This window comes from Phyllobates terribilis, unplaced genomic scaffold (genome assembly GCF_046119375.1).
Source record: "Phyllobates terribilis strain yellow unplaced genomic scaffold, ASM4611937v1 Scaffold_2__4_contigs__length_985480577, whole genome shotgun sequence".
Lineage (NCBI taxonomy): Eukaryota > Metazoa > Chordata > Amphibia > Anura > Dendrobatidae > Phyllobates > Phyllobates terribilis.
In genome coordinates this window covers 828,558,151-828,580,631 of record NW_027362762.1, presented here as the reverse complement: position 1 = coordinate 828,580,631, position 22,481 = coordinate 828,558,151, and the positions used below count along the sequence as shown (strand labels likewise).

At 42.1% G+C, this 22,481-nt stretch overlaps 1 protein-coding gene across 4 annotated transcripts in view; it reads left to right on the top strand.

The window, feature by feature from the left end:
• Positions 1-22,481, top strand: part of CUX1 (cut like homeobox 1) — a 491,160-nt gene that overhangs the window by 244,176 nt on the left and 224,503 nt on the right. For all 4 annotated transcript variants that reach the window (XM_073667764.1, XM_073667762.1, XM_073667763.1 and 1 more), the window contains exons 9-11: positions 11,651-11,699; positions 16,593-16,697; positions 18,778-18,966. In XM_073667764.1, the coding sequence (XP_073523865.1) occupies positions 11,651-11,699; positions 16,593-16,697; positions 18,778-18,966 (343 nt within the window). The remainder of the gene's footprint in view (positions 1-11,650; positions 11,700-16,592; positions 16,698-18,777; positions 18,967-22,481) is intronic.

Below are 22,481 nucleotides of genomic sequence, written 5' to 3'. Positions count from 1 at the left end.
AATTGTCAATAATAAAAATGTACATTAATGTTAAAATGCCCTCTAAAGATCTGTTACGACTTCATATACATCTCAGTTTGAGTTCCAAGTTCTCACTAATAATTTATGGAGTAGGATCCTACTTGTGCACCTACCACCAGGACTGTCGGGTCTCATCTCCTCTAAGCCTTCATATTGGAACTTTATTTTACCATATTTCATTTTATGCTATTCTTAATATACAATGGGTACGGAAAGTATTCAGACCCCTTTAAATGTTCCACTCTTTGTTTCATTGCAGCCATTTGGTAAATTCTAAAAAGTTCATTTTTCTTCTCATTAAAGTACACTCTGTACCCCATCTTGACTGAAAAAAAACAGAAATGTAGAAATTTTTGCAAATTTATTAAAAAAGAAACACTGAAATATCACATGGTCATAAGTACTCAGACCCTTTGCTCAGACACTCATATTTAAGTCACATGCTGTCCATTTCCTTGTGATCCTCCTTGAGTTGGTTCTACTCCTTCATTGAAGTCCAGCTGTGTTTAATTAAACTGATAGGACTTGATTTGGAAAGGCACACACCTGTCTATGACCTCACAGCTCACAGTGCATGTCAGACCAAATGGGGTGGAGAGTGTACATTAATGAGAAAAAAAATGAACTTTTTAGAATTTACCAAATGGCTACAATGAAACAAAGAGTGAAAAATTTAAAGGGGTCTGAATACTTTCCGTACCCACTGTAATCTTCCACACTGCAAAACGCCTGCCAAAAATACAGTATACTAACACAATGTTATTAATGTATTCTCAATCTGTCTATAATAAACCTAAAAAAAGGTAACTTCATTTTAAATATCCAAATATTAAAAACAGGGCTCTGAAATCTGTACAATATGTTGACACGGTTGAATTGTTTGACTCTACTGATGTGTATACTTAGCTCTATTGCATTGGCCTCTTCTTTATCCGCTGGTACTTAAAAGCTGTGTCATTGTTAAACTATAATAGTAGGCAAAATATAAAGGTGCCTGGGGGCTTTCATCATCTTGAAGATTATAATCTGATGTAACAGGCAGGATGCTGACTGTTCTGCAGGGAAAATGCTTCTGAAATCTTACATTGTACTTAGAGTAATTTAAATGAATGAAAATGTTCTTTGAGATGGACAGATAGAAACACAGACATCTATATATTGTGTACACCCAGCTGATGTGTCACTGCTGATTCCTGCACAGTATGTTACAGCAAAGCTCAACAGAACAGTCAAATATAGGCCTCGATTCTTCAAACCGTTTACAAGTAAAACTGCCAGAAATTTTGCTAAATATTTTGCGCAACTTTCGGTTGTCAAAAAATGTGTGCCTTTTGGCATTTTTATGCCTGTCTTGGCCAACTTCACTAGCTTTTTGAAAAGTGGGTTGAGCTTCAGATGCGCCAAAGTACTCTAAATGGTGCACAGCTCTTGATGAATTTGGCACATTTTAGGGTCCATTCACATGGACCGACCGGCGGCACGATATAACTGCCGATTAGTAAATTTTTACCGATCAGCACTTGTTTAGATGCCTGTTTATACAAGCAAATCAAAATAAGCGATGCGCACTGAGCGATCTGTAATAGAGCTCAATGCACATGGGCCGCCATTGTTTTCGGCAGTGCGAGTCCTGTTTACACAGGACAATGCACCGCCGAGAATGATGATCTTTTGTGCTGCGAAAAAGATCATATCACCCGATGAACAAGCGTTTTGCTCGTTCATCGGGTGATCAGCAGCAGGAATCAGGGCCATAGTTTTGTTCTCCAAAGATCACGCTCTTGTTTCTACCCATTGAGTCAGTAGTCCACTCTTCTGTTTCTCGGTGCTGACCCCTGCAAGACCACTTCACCACTGCTGTCACACAGTGTACATCCTGCAATTTCAGGAATTTCATTACAATCACTTCCAAAGATTATAAATCTCCCACAATATTTTGGGCATATAAATCAAGCCCCAGGATTCAGGGCTTCGGGAGGAATAGCAAACAGCTGAACGAGTGGTCGTCCAACAACGACTATTGAAAGTGTGTGGGAACAGCCGTATTTGAAGCAGTTTCTAGATGTGACTTAAGATACTAGTTTGGCCAATGGATATTTCTCCTGACTGACACAGACACCGGAATTCTCAACTCTGTGTGTTTTCCGTAGGGAGAGGAGAGAGAGCTGCTGGCATCCACCTGAGAAAGGAGAGAAAGCCTCTGCCTGATCCTTCTGTCCCATAAATTTTCTTTTGGGGGAGAGTTGGGAGGCCCCCATACATCAAATGGTCATCTGGTCCTGCCATAATCCGTGAACTTGGCTCATTCATCCTAATATATATAGGGTTTTTAAAGAGTATAATAAGGGCCCGTAATCCCCCATACACTTTAGTCTAATGTCGGCTGAACCTGCCAATATCGTTGGATTTGGCCAACAGTCTAGCATATACAGGGGTCCCAGATAATTGATTGATGGGAGATTTAAAGGGCTATTCCCATTTCCAAGACCCTATCCCAATAATGTAGTATGTGTAATAATAATAGCAAATGCCTCCAATTAGAAATGTAGTATAGTTCTCCTGATAACCTAAGTCTTTTATCTCATGTGCAGGGCATTGCAGTAGCTTAGGTATTCATGTGCCCTGCACATGGGGTCCGCGACATAGGTTATCAGTAGAGCTATATTACATTACTAATTGGAGGTATTTGCTAGTATTTTTATTATTACACCTACTACATATGGGGATAGGATCTTGGAGATAGGAGTACCCCTTTAGATTAAGGATCTGGCGGGTCTGATTCCAGACTTCCTGTCCTTTTGTTTTCCCGGAGATAAGCAGCAGCCAGAGATGTCTACTAACTCTTTTGTAGAGAATACAGGAGCGCTCGACTGGAGGAGAGCTCCCGTGTATGCGAGAGACCCCCGATACATCTGGCGGACGAACGATCGGACGAGCCATCTAATGTGTATGGTGGCATTAGGTTTGTAAACACGAGCTCTATCTTATCAATAGGTACTAATAAACCTTGGTTGGAAAGCGCCTTTCGTTTTGGGATATGCCATGTATACGGCATTGAGTTGACCGTGTGATCCTTCATACGATTAGATGTTTTATCTTTGCAGTGATGGCTGATGATTTGTTCATATCTTACCCCATAAGTCGCTCTTTATAGCACGCTCGTCGGTCTGTAGACCTTTGTGTGAACAGTGCCGTGTATCTATCCGACTTTCGACCTTCAATGTTCGTGCAGTTACAAAGTTAACGTTCTTCTCTTAGTAAAACATTGATATCATTGCCTCACGAAACCAGTCCGCGTCCTGATCTCATACTGTAGTAATGAGAAGCAAGTGTAATCACTGGCAGGCATGTGACCTCAGAGGGGTTCAGCGCTCTTATTTCCCATATTAAGCTCTTCCAGCGAGCGCTTCTGACTTGTGCTCGATGTACGGAGGTAAATGTCTGAATCGCCTGTAGCAAAGAATTCATAGTTTTTGACAGGTAACTTATTCCTAAAATGAGGTGAAAGGAGAACTGACAGCATGTCACCGCAGCTCTCAAGCGCCATTGGATAAAACAGATATAACCGTTATGTCTGCCCTTTATCTACCATGAAAGTTTAATTTCACAATTGCAATCATATGTGTGAAGTGTGTGTGGGGGAGGGGATGCACAGGAGTCCTGTAAGGCCAGATTCATTGGTGCTTCTCTTTTCCGATAGTTTTACATATAGAAATAAAATTAAAAACTATTTTAAACATACAGGCGCACGGTGCACCATTGGCGTGGCCAAACATTTGAGTGCACCCTCCCACTTACTTGTTTTCCCTTTATGTAGTTAAATGATTGGCCCCACCATGGAGGATAGTTGGTTTGAACAGTCATTCTTGTGCTGACAGAGTCCCTTTAAGATGTGCCCCCCTGATCTCATAATTACCCACACCACAAAATCATATATCCAATTGTATCTAACTGTGAATGGGGTCTTAGTCATTGGAGTTCAGTTGGTAGCAATACTACAGCCCCCCGTCGCTAAGGTCCTAGACGTGTGACCCCATTGATTAAACATTGATGTTCTTTTCCGAGGATAGCCCATCAGTGTTTTATGTCCTGGAGTACCCCTTTAAGTCAGGCTTTACATGTAGAAAATATTATGCCTTTTCCCTGCTACCTTCTGTAGGAAGGTTGTGACATTGGTGATCCCTTTGGAAGATGTTAATATTTATGTATCTATATTTCAATTAATCTTCCTATAAGTCCCTACACATTCACGTTCTTTATTCTGTTAATCTGCTGATTTTTTTTTTCCTTTTATTTCTTTTTTTTTTTCCAGAGCATTCCAGCTCTGATTTTCTTCTCCATTGTGCTTAATTTAATTAAACATCAAGATTCATCGGAATTAAAATGGAGGCAATGATTCTTTTCATGTTGTTGCTATGGAGATAAACAATATGTAATTCCAGCATTTAACATTAACAAACAATTTAGCCGCAGTAGGCAAATATTTACTCCAGACGAGCAGACAGTTACTTGAAAGCAATAGACAAAGTGTCCTGAAGACCATTTTAGTCATCACTGCATAGACATGTCTCTTCTTCAGGAAGACGGATTAAACAAGTCTGGTTACAATAAGCTGGTGGCTGGACATAATGGCGGCACGTCAGCATCTCTAAGCGATTAAAACCAGACCAGCCACCCATATCTCTAAAACATCACAAAATGGTATGGCACTGTGTAAAGTCCACTGCGGGGGAAACCCGGTCTTGGACAGTAGCTCAAGATTACGACTATCTCAACCTTTTCTGTTTAAGGTGATTTGTTGGGTTGAGTAGAGGGGAGGTCTGTTCTGCTATCAATACACCTTGCGGGGCTGGACGACTGTCCAATATGTATGGGGATATCTCAGCTTTCCAACAGAAGTCAGGGGAAAGAAGGACCTGGCATGTCGAATTTTAAGACGCCGCCAGAAGTTTTTAGCAGCTGATTACTCCCCTCTCCCGATTGAAAACACATAATGGAACAGAAAGTGTATGTGTATGAGGGAGGGGTTGGGAGCAATAGTCAGTCTAATGGGCGTTTAGCCAACAGTTGTTGAATGTGTATGGGCATCTTTTGGGTTTTTTGGAGCCTAAAACTGATCAAAAACAAATCCTACTTCCAAACCTCAGGACAGAATGAGCTCTTTATTTATCAAAACAACTTAGAGGTGACTTTGGTAATGTCCTCTGGTTTAAGACGAGCTCCTCTCACTTGACTGTTTGTCGGGTCAGTAATTCTAGGCTAAAGCTGGCCATATACATCGGATATAAGGCTCAACACTTGTTTTCTGCCATAGAGTGGATATGCGCCTTAATTACAATTGATCAGTAAGCGAACTAAAGTTGAGCATGCACATTTGATAGCCGTGAGCCAAACACTTATTTAGCCAATCTTTTCCAACAATCCCCTCATTAGTCTCTGGGAAAGAACATAGCCAATGCTGCACTTGGCTATCTTTTAATCTATCATACACAACGAATGGAGCTTCATATTCAAAAGTCATTCTATTCTATTGTTGGGACCACAGATCCCAACTCTCATAGTCAATTGTTAGTATGTGACCCCCCTCTGGGCCATTTTGTGCACAGGGCAATGTAGGAGTTAATCAGGTGAGGTTGGAGAGCAGGGCTGCCCCTTTTAATGGAGTTACTTTGTATTCTTCAGGGTCTTGACCAGCATAAGTGCAGGGTGCCCAAACAATATTGCTTTTGGATGTTCTTTGTTGCATGCCTAGGTTATATTCTTGGATGTTTTATTTTTTTTTTATGTTTTTAATACAAGTTATATCTATATTCATAAGGCAGTTTTACATATCTGTGCAGCACGGTGGCTCAGTGGTTAGCACTGCGGCCTTACAGCGCTGGTGTCCTCAGTTCAAATCCCACCAAGGACAACATCTGCACGGAGTTTGTATGTTCTCCCCGTGTTTGCGTTGTCTTCCTTCCTCCGGGTTCTCCGGTTTCCTCCCACACTACAAAGACATACTGATAGGGAATCTAGATTGTGAGCCTCAATGGGGACAGTGATGATGTCTGTAAAGTGCTGCGGAATATGCTGGCAATATATAATAATAAATACAATAAATATGCAAGGCAGAATGCTGCAGATAATACGTATTGGTTAGGTTGACGTGTTAGGAAATTATGTTCTTGCGCAAAACTGTTCAGGCCCATCCATCACTGAGACATGTGCATGCATATCTTTCCTTTGGGAAATGCACCATTATATTATGTCTATAGAGATCTTTATAAATGATCCCAATAACATTATAAACCAGTCTGGAGGGGTATTTTTATTGTTTGACAATCTGTGTCAATAATATTCTATTACATGATGGTGGAAGCATTACCCTAATCTATGGCAGGAGAGCCTATAATGCATTAGTGAGCTCAGGACATTCTCGCATGCCTTCCTTCATAGATACAGAATGAATCACGCAGTACACTTAATTCTCCGGGCCACAGCTGTTCAATTTGCCCAGCACTGGAACGACTGAACCTTGAGTGACAGATCCGGGCAGTGCTGTGATTGCTCAGTGGGTCACATGCAGAGCTGTGACCTGCATTTCACATATTGTCTGTATGATTCTGTTTGCCCCCTTTTTTTCACACATTAGTTATTTGGACACCATGTTGGGCCACTGGAGGCCAATTGTGGAGTCAATTCTTACACGTGTAGATTGTGTGGAATGGAATTTCTGTTTTCTCAGCAGTTCCCTCCTGGTTACTGATGTGTTGTGTGGTTTTATGATCTGGGACCTCATCAAGTCTATAATTTATGGTCAGTAAGTTAAAAATGAACCTTTCCAATCATAAACTGATATATTGCAGCATGGTTTCTGTTAAAGGGTTACTTTATTAAGTGTAAGACCAGCTCTGATCCTATATATTGTACATAACTGCTGATTTCTGTGTATGTTTGGACTTCTAATTTGTATGATCGATCGATTAATTAAATGGAGCAGTACAGTGTATGGGTGGAAGCTTCAAAGTGCTAGTCACCTCCTCAGGGCAGGTGCAGATGGACGTTTTCTCCATATCCGAGAAAATATGTCCAATTTATGCTAATCACACTCTGATCAGACTTTAATCAGATTTTCTTAGAGGTGGACAGGAAAAAAAAAGCTTCTCCACCTTTTCCATTATGTCAGTGTGTGAAAATCGGACCGCACTTGGATGTCATCAGAGTGCAGTCCGATTTTTTTATACAGATATAGTCTAGAATGGGCGAGTACCTTCCGATTCTCGGATGCAAATTGTGCATGCTGCGATTTTTTTTTTTTCTCTTCTCACTCGGTTTGAAGAAAAAATTGGATATGTGCACATCCCCATAGAATAACATGATAGAAAACAGAGGGGATAGGGAAAGGAAACGTCAGCTTACCACATCAGAGATCACAAGTTCCACCTGTAGAGCCTCACACTGAGCCGTCCTAGCCTGGGACGTGGAAGTATCAATGCAGAAAAAAGCGAAGGAATCCTCCTGCGATGGCAAATTCAACTTTTAGAAGTAAAAAAATCAACTTTATTGTAGCAAAGTTAAAATACAAACATATCTGTCACCATGAGACATCTAAAAAGAGATACATAAACCGACGTGTTTCAGCTAAGAGCCTTAATCATGTCATACCACTGAAAGCAGGCAACAACATAGGTACAGTATATTGAATTTCAGCATGCAGATCTTCTGTTCTGCTAGGAAATGAGCCATAGGTAATGATAGGCATCATACACAATAGATAGCTGTTGGCCAAACCAGCTAATCATTTGGTTGACAGATCTCTCCTGAAGTCTCCACCCCCAGGAGCACTAGCTCTGATAAGTGCTCCTGCGTTCTCTACAAGAGAGCCGCTGCCAGACTTCTCTGGCGGTGACTTATCTCCCATAAATCAATGGGATCTGCAATCTGAAAACTGACATTCTGGATCCTCCTCTCCTTCGACATCATATATTGGGGGAGAGTTCGGAGGCCCTCAACCCTATACATATTAGACTTTTGGCTGAGCCCATAGATATCGTCAATTTTGGCCAAAGTTGGTCTAATGTGTATGGGTGTCTTAAGCCGCCATCAGGGGTGTCAAGGAGCCAATCAAATAAAGAAGAATGCGGAGCCAAACGGGTCAGAAGCTATCTTCTATGAATGATGTGCCTTATCTACCTTCAATAAACCTAAAATAGAACCACTTCATTTTAAGCACAGTTATCTTTAAATGTAATAAACCATTAACTGCCTCCATCTTTATAGCCTTATCATAAATAACCCAGATAGAAGTGAGGGTGATAACAGGACTGTTATCACCTAAAGATAAGATTCCTTTGCATTGTAAATAGAGCATGATACTCTGTGTCATTTTGAGTTCCTTGTGCCGATATAAAGGCCAATTTAAAGAAGAAATTATCAGTTAGATGCAAATGATAACAAATGGAACTAGTTATAATGATCATTTAGCACAGTAGACAGCGATAGGTGGTTCCTTAAGAAGGATTGCACATCATGCTTAGTAATTTGAGCTACAGCGTATGCGTGAACCTTATTGTTCTAGCAAGACCGTATCATTGGACTTTTAATAGTGAGTTATATAACTCAGCCAAGTGTAAACTGGCTTGGAGTATTGCAACCACCACGATCAACTACATGCAAGCCGATCGGTGGCCATCTAATAGCCTGTTTAGGTGAGCCAGCCATAATACTATGAGCACAGAACAGTCATTAATATGATCATTCTATTCATAGAATATTGTTATCGGCAGCACGTCTCCTGTTTACACTGGGCAATGTGCTGTCGATAATGATGATTTTTTTAAGCCCCTTTAAAAACCGCATGCAGCAAATGAACTTTTTGTTTGTTTGTCAGGTGATTGTCGTCCTGTTTGACCAGACTGATTGTCGGGAAAGCGTTCCTACAAAATCTCGTTTCCCGATTATTGACCTGTCTAAACAGATCTAAATAAAACTTTCACCAATAAGCAAATTTGTACTCTATTACATGATAATCTACACCATAATCACCCCTTGTAAGATATACCAAAAGCGTGAATGTTATGTCGGATACGAATGTTGCCTGACGGGACCCATGGACTTATCGTATCCATTGGGTTTAGTGGTGATTTCTGTGGTTATGATGGGATTATTATGGCTGCCTGCAGTGCACATCTAGAGAATACAGACCTCGGGTGGAGTGTTCCTTTTAACAGGTCAGATGACGGGACCACCTATGGCAATGCGTTGACTATATCAGTTATGGCAGACTTATTCTTCAGCAAAAAATATAAAATATGAAGATAAACTTAACTTTTCATGGTAGGGGTTATCCCAGCTGCTAATACAAACGCTTTGTCTGATCTCTGTTAGTAGTGGATTTACAAAGGATAAAGTGTGCTCTTCTATTAGAATATCCTCCGATCTGACCAAAATAGGGCACAACGGTTGGCCAGTATTTAAAAAAAAAAAAAAAAGTTACATTTTGCTAAAATGTTTATTAGCAAGGAAATCATTTAAAATACCAATACAAGGTCTGGTTTGAACGTGAATCATGAATAGAAATATTTATACATGTAGAGATTAAGATGAATTCATATTTACAGTGCGGATCTATAATTAGGAGCTGTTTTGAGCCGAGCCGCACTTCTTAAACAAGAAGACTGGAATGTAAACAGCTGCAATTACAGAGAGAGATATGTCAAAAAGTGATCTCCACCTAATTCTGTGGACCATTTTCAATGACAAAAATAGTGTTCGTTTAGTTTCTGCCGCACATTGATTACATGCAGTCTCTGTGTGTTTAGAATGGATGTCTAGAAAATATATTGGATTGAATGGGGAAAAGCCTCCTATCAAGCTCATATATTAATTCGTAGAATGCCACCTCATTACCTCTATATCAGGGTTATTTGCCTAATATTACTATAACCATAGTCATATACTTTTCTATAAAGTGTGCACTTTCATCTGTCTGCCCATAGAACAACAATGGAGCTGCCATGCAAGGATCTACGCATCTTGGGCAGCATGGTGGCTCAGTGGTTAGCATACTGTAGCACTGGGGTCCCGAGTTCAAATCCCACCATGGACAACATCTGCAAGGAGCTTGTATGTTATCCCCTTGCTGGTGTGGGTTTCTTCCAGGTTCCTCCCACACTACAAAGACAATGATAGGGAATCTAGATTGTGAGCCCCAGTGGGGACAGTGATGATGTCTGCACAGCCATGCCAGGATGCCAATACACGAGATAGCAGTCAGCCAAACTATTGTTTGGGTGAAAGCAGTCTCTCCTATATTCCCCCATATATGTGATCACTCGATTGAGTGGGCTAGTGTTTTCAGTGGGCTGAGGGGATAACGCTACTATCAGATAACTGGTGGCGACTTATCTGCCCTGAGAACATATGGAACGGGCATTTCAATTCAAACTGTTTGTTCTGTTCCCTGACATCATCTGTTGGGAGAGAATTTGAGACTTTCGTGACCCAATGGTCAGCTTGTCAAACTGAAATCGGCAGGTTCAGAAAAAAATAATCTACTGTGTATGGGGGCATTTATTCATCAAATGAGAGAACAGATCCTAGTTATGTAAGAAATGCCCCATTCTGTTAAGAGCTATCCGGCAATGCTTGTCCACCGCAGGAGCTGGTTCCAGTGGGAATCATTGATGGTTACAAAAAAGGCTTTCTTTCTAGAAGAACATAACAGAAATAATAATATACTTGTGTAAAGTTCTTTTCTGAATGTTTAGTACAGTGAATCGGCTGGAGGGAAAGATTAGCTCTTCTGGGGCTGACCAGATCATGCATAGTAGTTGTACATATAACCCTTCCTTTTACCTTTTCCCATCCCTCGGTTGAACTTGATGGACATTAGTCTTAAACTATATTGACCATGTAACTATGATCCTTTTCCCCCTTTGTACCTGTGTATCAATGTGTGATGGTGAGGGGCTGAGTTCTTGGCCTCCTACAGATGAGAGAATGAAGGTACAACTAGAAGTGATGCTATAGACATAAGCACCTTGTATCCTAAAGCTGTGAAAGACCTGCAAGTGCTGTACCAGACATAGTACCGCTTAAAGAGGTTGTCCACTACTTTTACATTGATGGCCTGTCCTTAGAATAGGTCATCAATGTCTGACCGGCCGGGGTCTGACACCCGGCACCCCCACTGGTCAGCTGTTATCGGTGGCAGTGGTCGCCGGCCAGAAGTACTTGCGGATCTGGCCGTCTACTTGTAGTGGCTGGGGCTTGGTACTGCACATCTGCCTCCTATTCAGATCAATAGGCGGTGGATGTGTAGTACCCTGTGGTGGCCACTACAAGTAGACGGAGCAGCTCAGCAAGTAAGTGCTTCTGGCCGGCGACCACTGCCACTGATAACAGCTGACCAGCGGGGGTGCCGGGTGTCAAACATTGATGACTTATCCTAAGTATAGACCATCAGTGTAAAAGTAGTGGACAACCTCGGTAATTACACTATTGGTCCAAGAGTCCAGATTTGTACTGAACATATATTGATCAGGCCATCACTAACTAATCAAATATCTGACAAATTTTTTGTAACTATATTTTTTGTATTTACTAGCTTTACCTATTTGTGTTTTCTTTTCCCCCTCATTTCTAGGGCCGATGAGATTGAAATGATCATGACTGATCTGGAAAGAGCCAACCAGGTAACTTCATCAGTCCTTGAGCAGCATGTAATTATCTCATGTCACCTTGGTTCACGAACCACATTTCAACCGAAAGAGGACACAATATGTCTAGTTGTAGACGGTTACTGTAAGCACTAGTATCCACACGTTCCAGGCGCAGGTGAGGAGCTGGATCCCGGCCACCCGTCTCATGTCATCTCCAATGTTTCTTTTGGGAAAGTTCCAAATTAACAAAAAAACCCTTCTACATCATATTTATACACGTACGTGGGGATATTATACATTCAGTAATAATTCCTTTAAGAAACAATACGGCATTGATATTTCATTATACGATGATGGCAGTGTTAAAAGCCTTCTAATGCACACCATAATATCACGCTGAGAAATGTGTCCTGGACTCGGCTCTAGACCGGAGTTATTTGCCTCTGCTTTGGCATGCACACATTTGCTTTTGTCCAAGAAGGATTTGTAGTCCTAACCAAGGTCTTTTGGCAGGCGAGGGCTGAACATGACGTTTTGATTAAGCACATCTTCTGGGAGTGTAAGATCACGCTGAAAAGCTCTGGGATCTGGGCTTTCTTTGAATGGATTTTTATGTATTAGGACGGAGATGTGTACAGTGAACACATGCTTTTCGTTCAGAAGCCGACCCACAATTTTTTTTTTGTTATGGGATCTACATGAAAGCAGTCCGGATGTTATGTCCAATGGACCAGAGGGAGCTACTGATTACTTCCAATACAATTACTCCTGTCCTATACAATAGCGCTTGTTTCCAGGAGAGCTGCGTCCTTAGTAATACTCTTTTCTCAGAGATCTATTGAATGTTTTTTTGCGATGCTAAAGCTGATGATGATGCAGCAGTCATCGGCACATACATATACACCTATATAGGACACCATTACTAATGTAGACTATAGGCTTTCAGCAGACATATTATGTCTATGGTGACAAAACAATCTGCTCTGGGGTCGGACAATGTGTTCCAGCAGTCAGAGCGATTATCCGTTATTATTCATGGTTGTCACTGCTGTAGTGTTTAATCATTATTGGCTGAGAAATTACCTTAGAGAAATCTCCACATGAAAATCACTTCCGTTCCTTCACATTTCCCAATATGTATGCACTTTTTCTGGAGAAACACCTTTATAGTGAATCCTATCATTATAATTATGAGATCAGGGGGCACATCTCAAAGAATGACTGTTGAAACCAAGTACAGGCACTCAGTGCTCCATGGCGGGGCCAATCGTTCATATACACCTTTCTACCTGCTTGTTTTCCATACTTCTCCGCCTTTCTCTGTCTCTGAAACCAGATCTGTCAATCAAGGAAGAGGGGAGGGGGAGATTGAGGGAAAATAAGTAGGTGGGAAGGTGTATATAAATGATTGGCTGCACCGAGTAGCGGGACTTAGTTTGAACAGTCATTCTGTGCTGACAGAGTCCCTTTCAAGCAGGGATGTCAAACTCAAATACAAAGAGGGCCAAAATAATTAAACTTTGACGACTTCGTGGGCCACTCTCGATATCTATCAACTACCCTCCACAAAGTATAATGGGCCCCACATAGTCCTCCACACAGTATAATGGGCCCCACACAGTCCTCCATAGAGTATAATGGGCCCCACATAGTCCTCCATAGAGTATAATGGGCCCCAAATAGTCCTCCATAGAGTATAATGGGCCCCACATAGTCCTCCATAGAGTATAATGGGCCCCACATAGTCCTCCACACAGTATAATGGGCCCCACACAGTCCTCCATAGAGTATAATGGGCCCCACATAGTCCTCCATAGAGTATAATGGGCCCCAAATAGTCCTCCATAGAGTATAATGGGCCCCACATAGTCCTCCATAGAGTATAATGGGCCCCACATAGTCCTCCACACAGTATAATGGGCCCCACATAGTCTTCCATACAGAATAATGGGCCCCACATAATCCTCCATACAGAATAATGGGCCCCACATAGTCCTCCATACAGAATAAGGGCCCCACATAGTCCTCCATACAGTTTAATGGGCCCCACATAGCCCTCCATACCGTTTAATGGGCCCCACATAGTTCTCTATACAGTATAATGGGCCACACACAGTCCTCCCTACAGAATAATGGCCCCATATAGTCCTTCACACAGTATAATGGGCCACACACAGTCCTCCATATAGTATAATGTGCCCCACATAGTGCTCCATATAGTATAATGGGCCCCACATAGTCCTCCATTTATTATAATGGACGCCACATAGTGCTCCATATAATATAATGGGCCACACATAGTCCTCCATATAATATAATAGGCCCCACATAGTCCTCCATAAAGAATAATGGGCCCCACATAGTCTTCCATACAGAATAATGGGCCCCACATAATCCTCCATACAGAATAATGGGCCCCACATAGTCCTCCATACAGAATAATGGACCCCATATAGTCCTCCATATAGTATAATGGGCCACACATAGCCCTCCATACAGTATAATGGGCCCCACATAGCCCTCCATACAGTATAATGGGCCCTACATAGCCCTCCATACAGTATAATGGGCCCCACATAGTCCTCCATACAGTATAATGGGCCCCACATAGCCCTCCATACAGTATAATGGGCCCCACATAGCCCTCCATACAGTATAATGGGCCCCACATAGCCCTCCATACAGTATAATGGGCCCCACATAGCCCTCCATACAGTATAATGGGCCCCACATAGCCCTCCATACAGTATAATGGGCCCCACATAGCCCTCCATACAGTATAATGGGCCCCACACAGTCCTCCGTACAGTATAATGGACCTCACACAGTCCTCCATACAGTATAATGGACCCCACACAGTCCTCCATATAGTATTATGTGCCCCACATAGTCCTCCATACAGCCCCCCGAGGAAGCAACGCGAAACGCGCGTCGGGGCTTTTCAGAGTCGCATGCTAATCTTTATTGCTCACATGGGTAAGCCCCTCTGACTTAAACACGATGGTATTCTTAACCCATTAGACCCTGTATGTGTTTGGAGGGGGAACCCTATCAGGTAACCAATTACCTATAGATACTACTCTATGGGTGTTTTTGTGATATTCCCTACCAAATCTTAGACACCTTACTACTCCTCTATTTATTGCTGGATATTACCTTATCTATTTCATATATACTATTATATGATGGGCATAAAGATTGAGTATTTTTGTGGCTCTGGTGTATGACCCCTACCCCGAATGACTTACTATTTGTATATGTATTTTTTTTGTCACTTTTGTATGTATATTTTAAACGATGGAATAAATATGTGTTTTTAATTATTAATACTCTGTTGTCTGAGTGGGAATTTACTCCATGTTCTCTGTAGGTTGATAGTCCTCCATACAGTATAATGAACCCCACATAGTCCTCCATACAGTATAATGTGCCCCACATAGTGCTCCATATAGTATAAAGGGTCACACATAGTCCTCCATATAGTATAATAGGCCCCACATAGTCCTCCATAAAGAATAATGAGCCCCACATAGTCCTCCAGACAGTATAATGGGCCCCACATAGTCCTCCGTACAGTATAATGGGGAGGGGAGGTGCCAAAGTTGTGGGCCAAATATAATTACCCTGTGGGCCAGATTTGGCGTGTGCTTTAAAGGGACTCTGTCAGCACAGAATGACTGTACAAACCAAGTACAGGTGCGGCCAATCATTTATACACACCTTCCCAGCTACTCGTTTTCCATCTATCTCCCCCTCCCCTCTTCTCTGATTGACAGCTCTAGTTTCATAGGGCCAGAGAAGGGTGGAGATGGATGGAAAACGGCCAGGTGGGAAGGTGTAGTTAACGGATTGGCCACACCGTGAAGCACTGAGCAGGGAGACTTAGTTTGAACAGTCATTCTGTGCTGACACAGTCCCTTTGGCGTGCTAACACGACTCCTTTTAAACAACTGTTCAAACCTAGCACAGTTCCCACCTACTTGTTTCTCTTCTATCTCTGCCCCCTCTTCTTTCATTGACAGCTCTGGCTTCATAGAGCCATGGAAGGGTGGAGATAGATGGAAACCAAGCAGGTGGGAAGGTGTATATAAATGATTGGCCCCTCCATGATGCACTGAGCGCCTGTGCTTTGTTTGAACAGTCATTTTCTTACTGACAGATTCCTGTTAAGATGTGCTAATGCCAGACCTCCATTAATATTGTGATTGTATTCAGATGCCGTATAACATCTGAGATCTGCCCTCGTCTCGTGGCTAGCCACTTTTGTAGCCGACGCTTCTCTGCCTCCACACACATCCTAGTCGAGCACAATATTCCTGATGAAATTCATCAGCTGGTGTAAAATAATCCCATTCAGCTCTGAATTACACACAAGGCGGATTTGCTTCCTTCTTGGAGCTAGGGCGGCTACTTTCCCCGACTCCATCCTTCTGCCGCTTTAACCCCTCCATTGCCGTCTCATGCCTTCTTCTATTGGCTGTATAGAATCCAACCCCACCAGATTAAAAGGTTCCCACCGTGCCTCCCTCCATGAGTCATTCCCACAAGTAATTCTGAAATGAAATCATTCTCGGCGTGAGTATAGAAATAAATTGAATAAAAAAGATTCCATTTCTCCTCATATTTATTCAGCCTGATAAATTCAGTGGGCTGCAGCATTAACAGCAGCAGGGGATTCCTTGCTTCTAGCGTTAAATTACTGTCATAATCGCTCAATTATTTCTTCCTTGTACTGTTTAAAATAAAAATCCATCACTTTCCAGTTTTTTTTTCCTCCTCCCCCCCCCTAACATTTATTAGGTTGAGTGTTTAGGAAAATCAATTATAGTCAGCCGGGCATGAATTGATGAATGTTCTCAGATTAATTGTCAGTTGTTAAAATGAATGTATTTCTCTCTAAACCTTTTTTTTTCCCTCTTCCTTTAGAGAGCAGAGGTGGCACAGAGAGAAGCCGAGGCCTTAAAGGAGCAGCTTTCATCAGCTAGCACATCTCTCCACCATGCCTCGCAGACGCAGAAGCCGCCGGATACGGTGAAAATACACTTTATGATCACATTTTTATTCTCTATGAGGATGCGATACCAAATTTACTCCTTTGAATAATCCAGCAATTTGTTCTTGATATCTGCCACGTGAGATTAAATTACTCCTCGAAAAGGAATCTGTCAGCAGGATACCACCCCACAAACAATTTATATACACATGTAGCTCTTTCAAAGAAAAATCTAACAATACCTATACATGGCCAGTCCATTCCTCTATTACTGAGAAATCAGTGTTTGAATTTGTATGCAAATGGGACTGTAAATCTGAAGCCTCTGTCACTCCAGCTCTACTCTCTGCCCAGCGCTGCCTCCTCCTGCTTGACTGACTGCTCCTTTGCCTAAGTCACACAGTATAGAGGCTGTCTGTCAGTCAAGCAATGGAAGGCAGCACTGGGCGGGGGAATAGAGCTGGGGTGACGGAAGCTTCAGATCTACAACCTCCTTTTCATATCAATTCAAATGCTGATTTCTCAGTGACAGAGGAACGGACTGGCCATGCAGAGGTATTGCTGGACTTGTGTTTGAAAGAACTACATGAACATATAAATAGTTTGGGGTGTGAAATCCTCCTGACAGAAACCCTTTAACAGAGCTTCCTTTTATAAGTCCTTTTTACTGCCCCATGAGTATTTGCAGTTATTTTGCAGTTGTGACTGCTGGTGTAAAGCTTATGGTGTGATGCTGTTTCAGAGGGACCACATGGCCATTTAATGTGTAAGGTAGTGTCCAAACTCTACCCGTGTGGCTGAGGTCAGGCTATATAAGGTTCAGGTATGGTGGTTTTCAAGATACCAGATTCTTTTGTTCTCCTACTAGTGTCTGGTAACTCTTCTATTGAGAGAATATGCCCAATCGATTGGGCATGTATATGTATGGGGAGACAAGATAGTTGTTGACCAAGAACTCGTTTGGCCCAATCCTATTCCTTTTATCTGTCACAGGGTTTTTTCTTTCACATCTGAGAGCAGTATAAGACAGAAACCCTGATTCCAGGGATGTGTCACTTACTGGGCTGCTTATTGCAGTTTTGATAAAATCCCTGTTTTCTCTGCTGCAGATCTAGCAGGTCTCTGAATGCTGAACTCTGTATAACCCCGCCCACACCACCGGTTGGCAGCTGTTTGCCCATGCACAGTGTACACAGAAAGCTGCTAATCAGTGTTGGAGGTGGGCTTATACAGAGCTCATGAATATGCAGGACTACATGGCAGCAGGTATAATAATCCTTTAGTGATAATCTCCTGCTGATAAAACAATAATTTTATCAAAACTACAGCAAGCAGCCCAATAAGTAATACATCACTGGAATCAGGGTCCTACATTATGCTGCTCTCAGATCAGGTGACAAAAACATGGTAACAAATTCCCTTTAATAGCATACCACATTTTTGGTTCCAAGAAAGACCTTAAAGGGGTTGTCTCATTTGGAACAATTATGACATATTGTAAGGTTTTCCATAAATGTCTAAAAGATGAAAGCCCAATTTCATGCTTGCTGGGTGATTTTCGGAGCTCCCACTGACACGAATAGGAATAAATGGAGATACCAGGGCTCTTTCACAAAATAGTTGTGCATCTAAGGGACATTTATGGCATATCTTGTGAATATAAACATATGAACTGGCCATGCACATATGATTAATAACGCATGAACCCGCTTATTGCGGTGGCATCCACTAATAGTGTATGGGGCTGTCCTAAATCTACCTTCCATGTTTTTGGGGGAAGGATTGGGCAGCTAGATTTCAACATGTCTTATTGATTGTTCTCAGGGAGGGTAGATAAGCTACTGCATGCACAGCTACACTGGGTGTGCATGTGTGTAGGGAGGTCCAGAGGGATAGCGGTCCGCCAATCAGGCAGAAGTTCTGATACGTTGAGTATAATGAAAGGTTTCATGTGCAGCTATCTTTTGAGATAAAGCGACCCGATACGTTCCATGTCCATTTATATACAGCAGCTGCCGTCCCAGACCACATTTGTAAAATAGTATTTGACACAATATATTTGCTTTCTATATGTCTCACTTCATTTGAGCAAATCCTGAAACTCTCCTGTCTCTTTAGGATCAGACGACGGAGGGATCAGATCGCTCTAATATGGAAGTTGAACTTACCGCAAAGGAGCGTGAAATAGCCCAACTTGTGGAAGATGTGCAGAGGTTACAGGCCAGTCTGACAAAGCTCCGAGAAAACTCCGCTTCTCAAATATCCCAGCTTGAACAGCAGCTAAACACCAAGAACAGCACTCTTAAAGTAAGTGCCATTGACCTGGTCCTGGGGGTGCGCAAATCTACTGATCTGTCAACCACTGAAGCTGAACGTGATAGTCCAGACTATAATAACTGCACCTGCTCTTTGCCGACCATACACACTGCATCCGAGATGTCTCTGGAAAAGGAATGTCCCGATGTTTATGATGGTCATCACACCTGAAAAATGATCTTTGTGACCAATAGCTATTCTCCCCTCATTGCTCCCTATATACAAGACATGCACTCTCAGATCAGCCTTAAAGGGAATGTGTCACCAGGTTATTGGTATGTAATCCAAGAGCTGCATGATGTAGGGGCAGAGACCCCGGATTCCAGCTTTGTATCACTTGCTTGGTTGGCTGCATGTTGTCTTTGTGATACAATCACGGTTTTATCTAGCAGTGCTCAGAATGCTGAGTCCTGTATTAACCCTGCCAACACCACTAAGCTTTTTGTGTACACTGTGCATAGGCAGAAAGCTGTTAATCAGTGGTGGGATCGGAGATACACAGAGCAGGAGGACTAGATATCTAGTCTCGTAGTGATAATCTCGTGCTGATAAAACACTGAAACTAGACAGGCCAGTAAGTGACATATCCCAGCAATCATACTCTCCACCACTACATCATGCTGCTCTCAGATTGCATAGCGAAAACATGCTGACAGTTTCCCTGTAAAAAAAAACCCAGCTAAATCCTACTTTTTTCCTGTAAATTTACTGACAGAAGTAGATCCATTAGTCCCATATTCATCAGGAGGGGTAGCATATCAGTAAAGAGAATGTGTAATCTGAATGTGGCCTATTCTCTAAATCAGGTTTTTATATAATTTTTCTTATCACTATCTATATTACAGAAAATATATAAACTCGTATAAAAAAAATGATTTACTGTAATGTTGTAATCTTAGCCTAGGTCTGTATGAAGTGGGGTAGAGAGAAGCTGTGGCATCACCTATTCTTAATGATGGCTCCCTCCTTTGTTACTTACTGTGTATAGAACCCTGATGTGACTGGTGTACTTACTTTGAAAATCCACATCACGATGCCTATATAATACTGATATTCAAATGGGCATTTTATAAATCCAGGTAAAGAGTGAGCGAGTCCCAGTGTGCAATCTCCTCCCACCCCGCCTGTCTGACAGCTGCAGCTTGTACTGAACAGCGTGAGATCTCAGCAGCAGATGGGACACTGAGGAGCCGTCAATCAGGCTAGATGGGAGGAGAATGAGTGTAAACTTCCAGAGATGTGTTATTCAGCCATTCTGACATAGATTTTCAAAGTAAATACACCAGTCTGATCGGGTCTAAGAGATCTATTTAGTACTGTATGTAGTTTTTATTGTGAAATTTGGTGTTAGATTGGCTTTAAGGTTACATGAAGTAATTATAGCAAACTCAGTATAATCAATTTTTACATGACTTCTGGTTCTGGAGAACGTTACTATATTCTAATTGCAGTCTGTTATGGGAAAATCACAGTCCAACTTGAAATTGGTTATCCCTTCCATGTTCAACATGCTGAGGATTAGAGAAACCACCATTAACCTTTATTACCCTGCAAAATACTCTGCTGCAGCACAATGTGCATCTTTACATGCATCCCAGATAATTCCAGGAATTGTGCTCAATGAGTCGTCTCTAATAGGCCGTGTGTTTTGGAGGCGCGCACAAAAGCAAAACCTCTTGATCCCTCTGAATGTTTCATTCTGTCCTGCATGCATCACTACCGCCAGCTTTGCATACGTCCTCATCCTTTGATAAATGATGTCACCAAAAATTTGTCTCCTGTCAGGAGGATAAAAATAAATTGCTGCCATGACATGCACGCCGGAGCACAAATGCCAGGGCAGCATTATATCCGTGTAATAGGGCAGGTGCCACACTACATTTTAAGCACGATATATATATAATATTTTTCCATAATCATAGCCATACATAAGCTATGCACTAACACATCCCTTCTTCCTATAGCATTAGCAGGACATCTGATGGACAAGCTGTAAAGGCACCGTATAGTCACACTGCATATCTGGGAAACCATAGAAATGGCAGACAAAGAATTGTTAACAACTTGCTCTGAGGCCGGTTCCATTCAGCCATAATAACCACAACAAGCAGATCCTAAAATTCACAGTGATATAAGAAAGTGCTTGGCACTGTTAAAAAAAAGAGCGTCCCACTGCCTTGGTATTCTGCAGGGGATTGTAGTTCTTAAAGGGGTTTTCCAGTTTTCAGAGCAATGTCTGACATCACCCTGTGTGACTTCAGACGTCTGAATCATGACAGCGAGCAGTGTGCACATTGTCATGATTCCCCGGTATTACTGGTGCGCGCAAGCGGTCACATGACCACACGTATGCAATTTGTATGGATGCGGTCACATGCCGACTAGAATTGTTTTGAATCTCTCAATTCACTTCTGTTAAGAGAAGGCGGATGAGGCTAGTTTGCATGTGACCGCATGTATGCAAATCGAAAATCATGCGACTGCTTGCTTGCATCAGTGATAATGGGGGATCATGACGGCGTGCGCACTAACACTGTCATGATTCAGACGTCCTCTGCAGACATTGCTCTCAAACCTGGACAACCCCTTTGATGTAGTCAAACCAAACCGCTTTAGATTTTACTCTATAATGTATTTTCTAGAGAACGTCACCTACTGAGCTTACAGATCCGTGCTGTAAATCCTGCAGCTGACTGTATGCAGAGGCTATATAGAGGCCGGTGGTGCATACAGCGCTGCCATATTTTCCATGTGTGTGTAGACATACTATCCATGCTATCCATGGCCTCTACCCTTCATTTTTCTTCTTGTCAGGGATAGCAGACCCCCTTCCCCCTCCTCTAATATGCGGAACTTGCCTTTCTCCATCAGTGGCCATTTGTAGATGAAACGTCCCATATGCCCTCTATAGAGAAGAGGTTAATGTACTATATTTTTAACAACCATTTCCAGGCCCCCGTGTCATCCTGTGAGATCTGAATCACCGTTTGTTCAGCTTCATACATCTTGGCATGTGAATGGATCCCAGATGTAGGCCTTCCCCAGCACCATTAAAATCACATTAACAATTGAAATTGGGAATTCATAGTGACATTTGTTTGCTATAATATGTGATGTGACTCGCAGCAACACCGCATTGTAGAGGCATCAATCATCCTCCCCATTGGCAGCTGACGACTGAAACTGTACAGTCAGTAGAAGACTCCTCACCGCACATCACAGGCAGGAATGGCGACTGTACAGCAGATCATACATCGCCTGTCTACTGGAGGAGCCCCACCATAGAGGTCCTGGATGGCCTAAGCAGCATTTAGGACACTTTCCATCGACCAGTAGTGCCTTTTTTTGTAATGCAGAAGAGACTGACAGGTGCCGACCATTGGTAGATATGTCAGGAAGTTCATCTGCCATGTTGTGGTTTTGTTTTTTTTCATTTTTCCGGTGCTGTAGTTAAAAAAAAAAAAAAACAACAAAAACAAATAAATAAAATCATTAATTTCGAACCA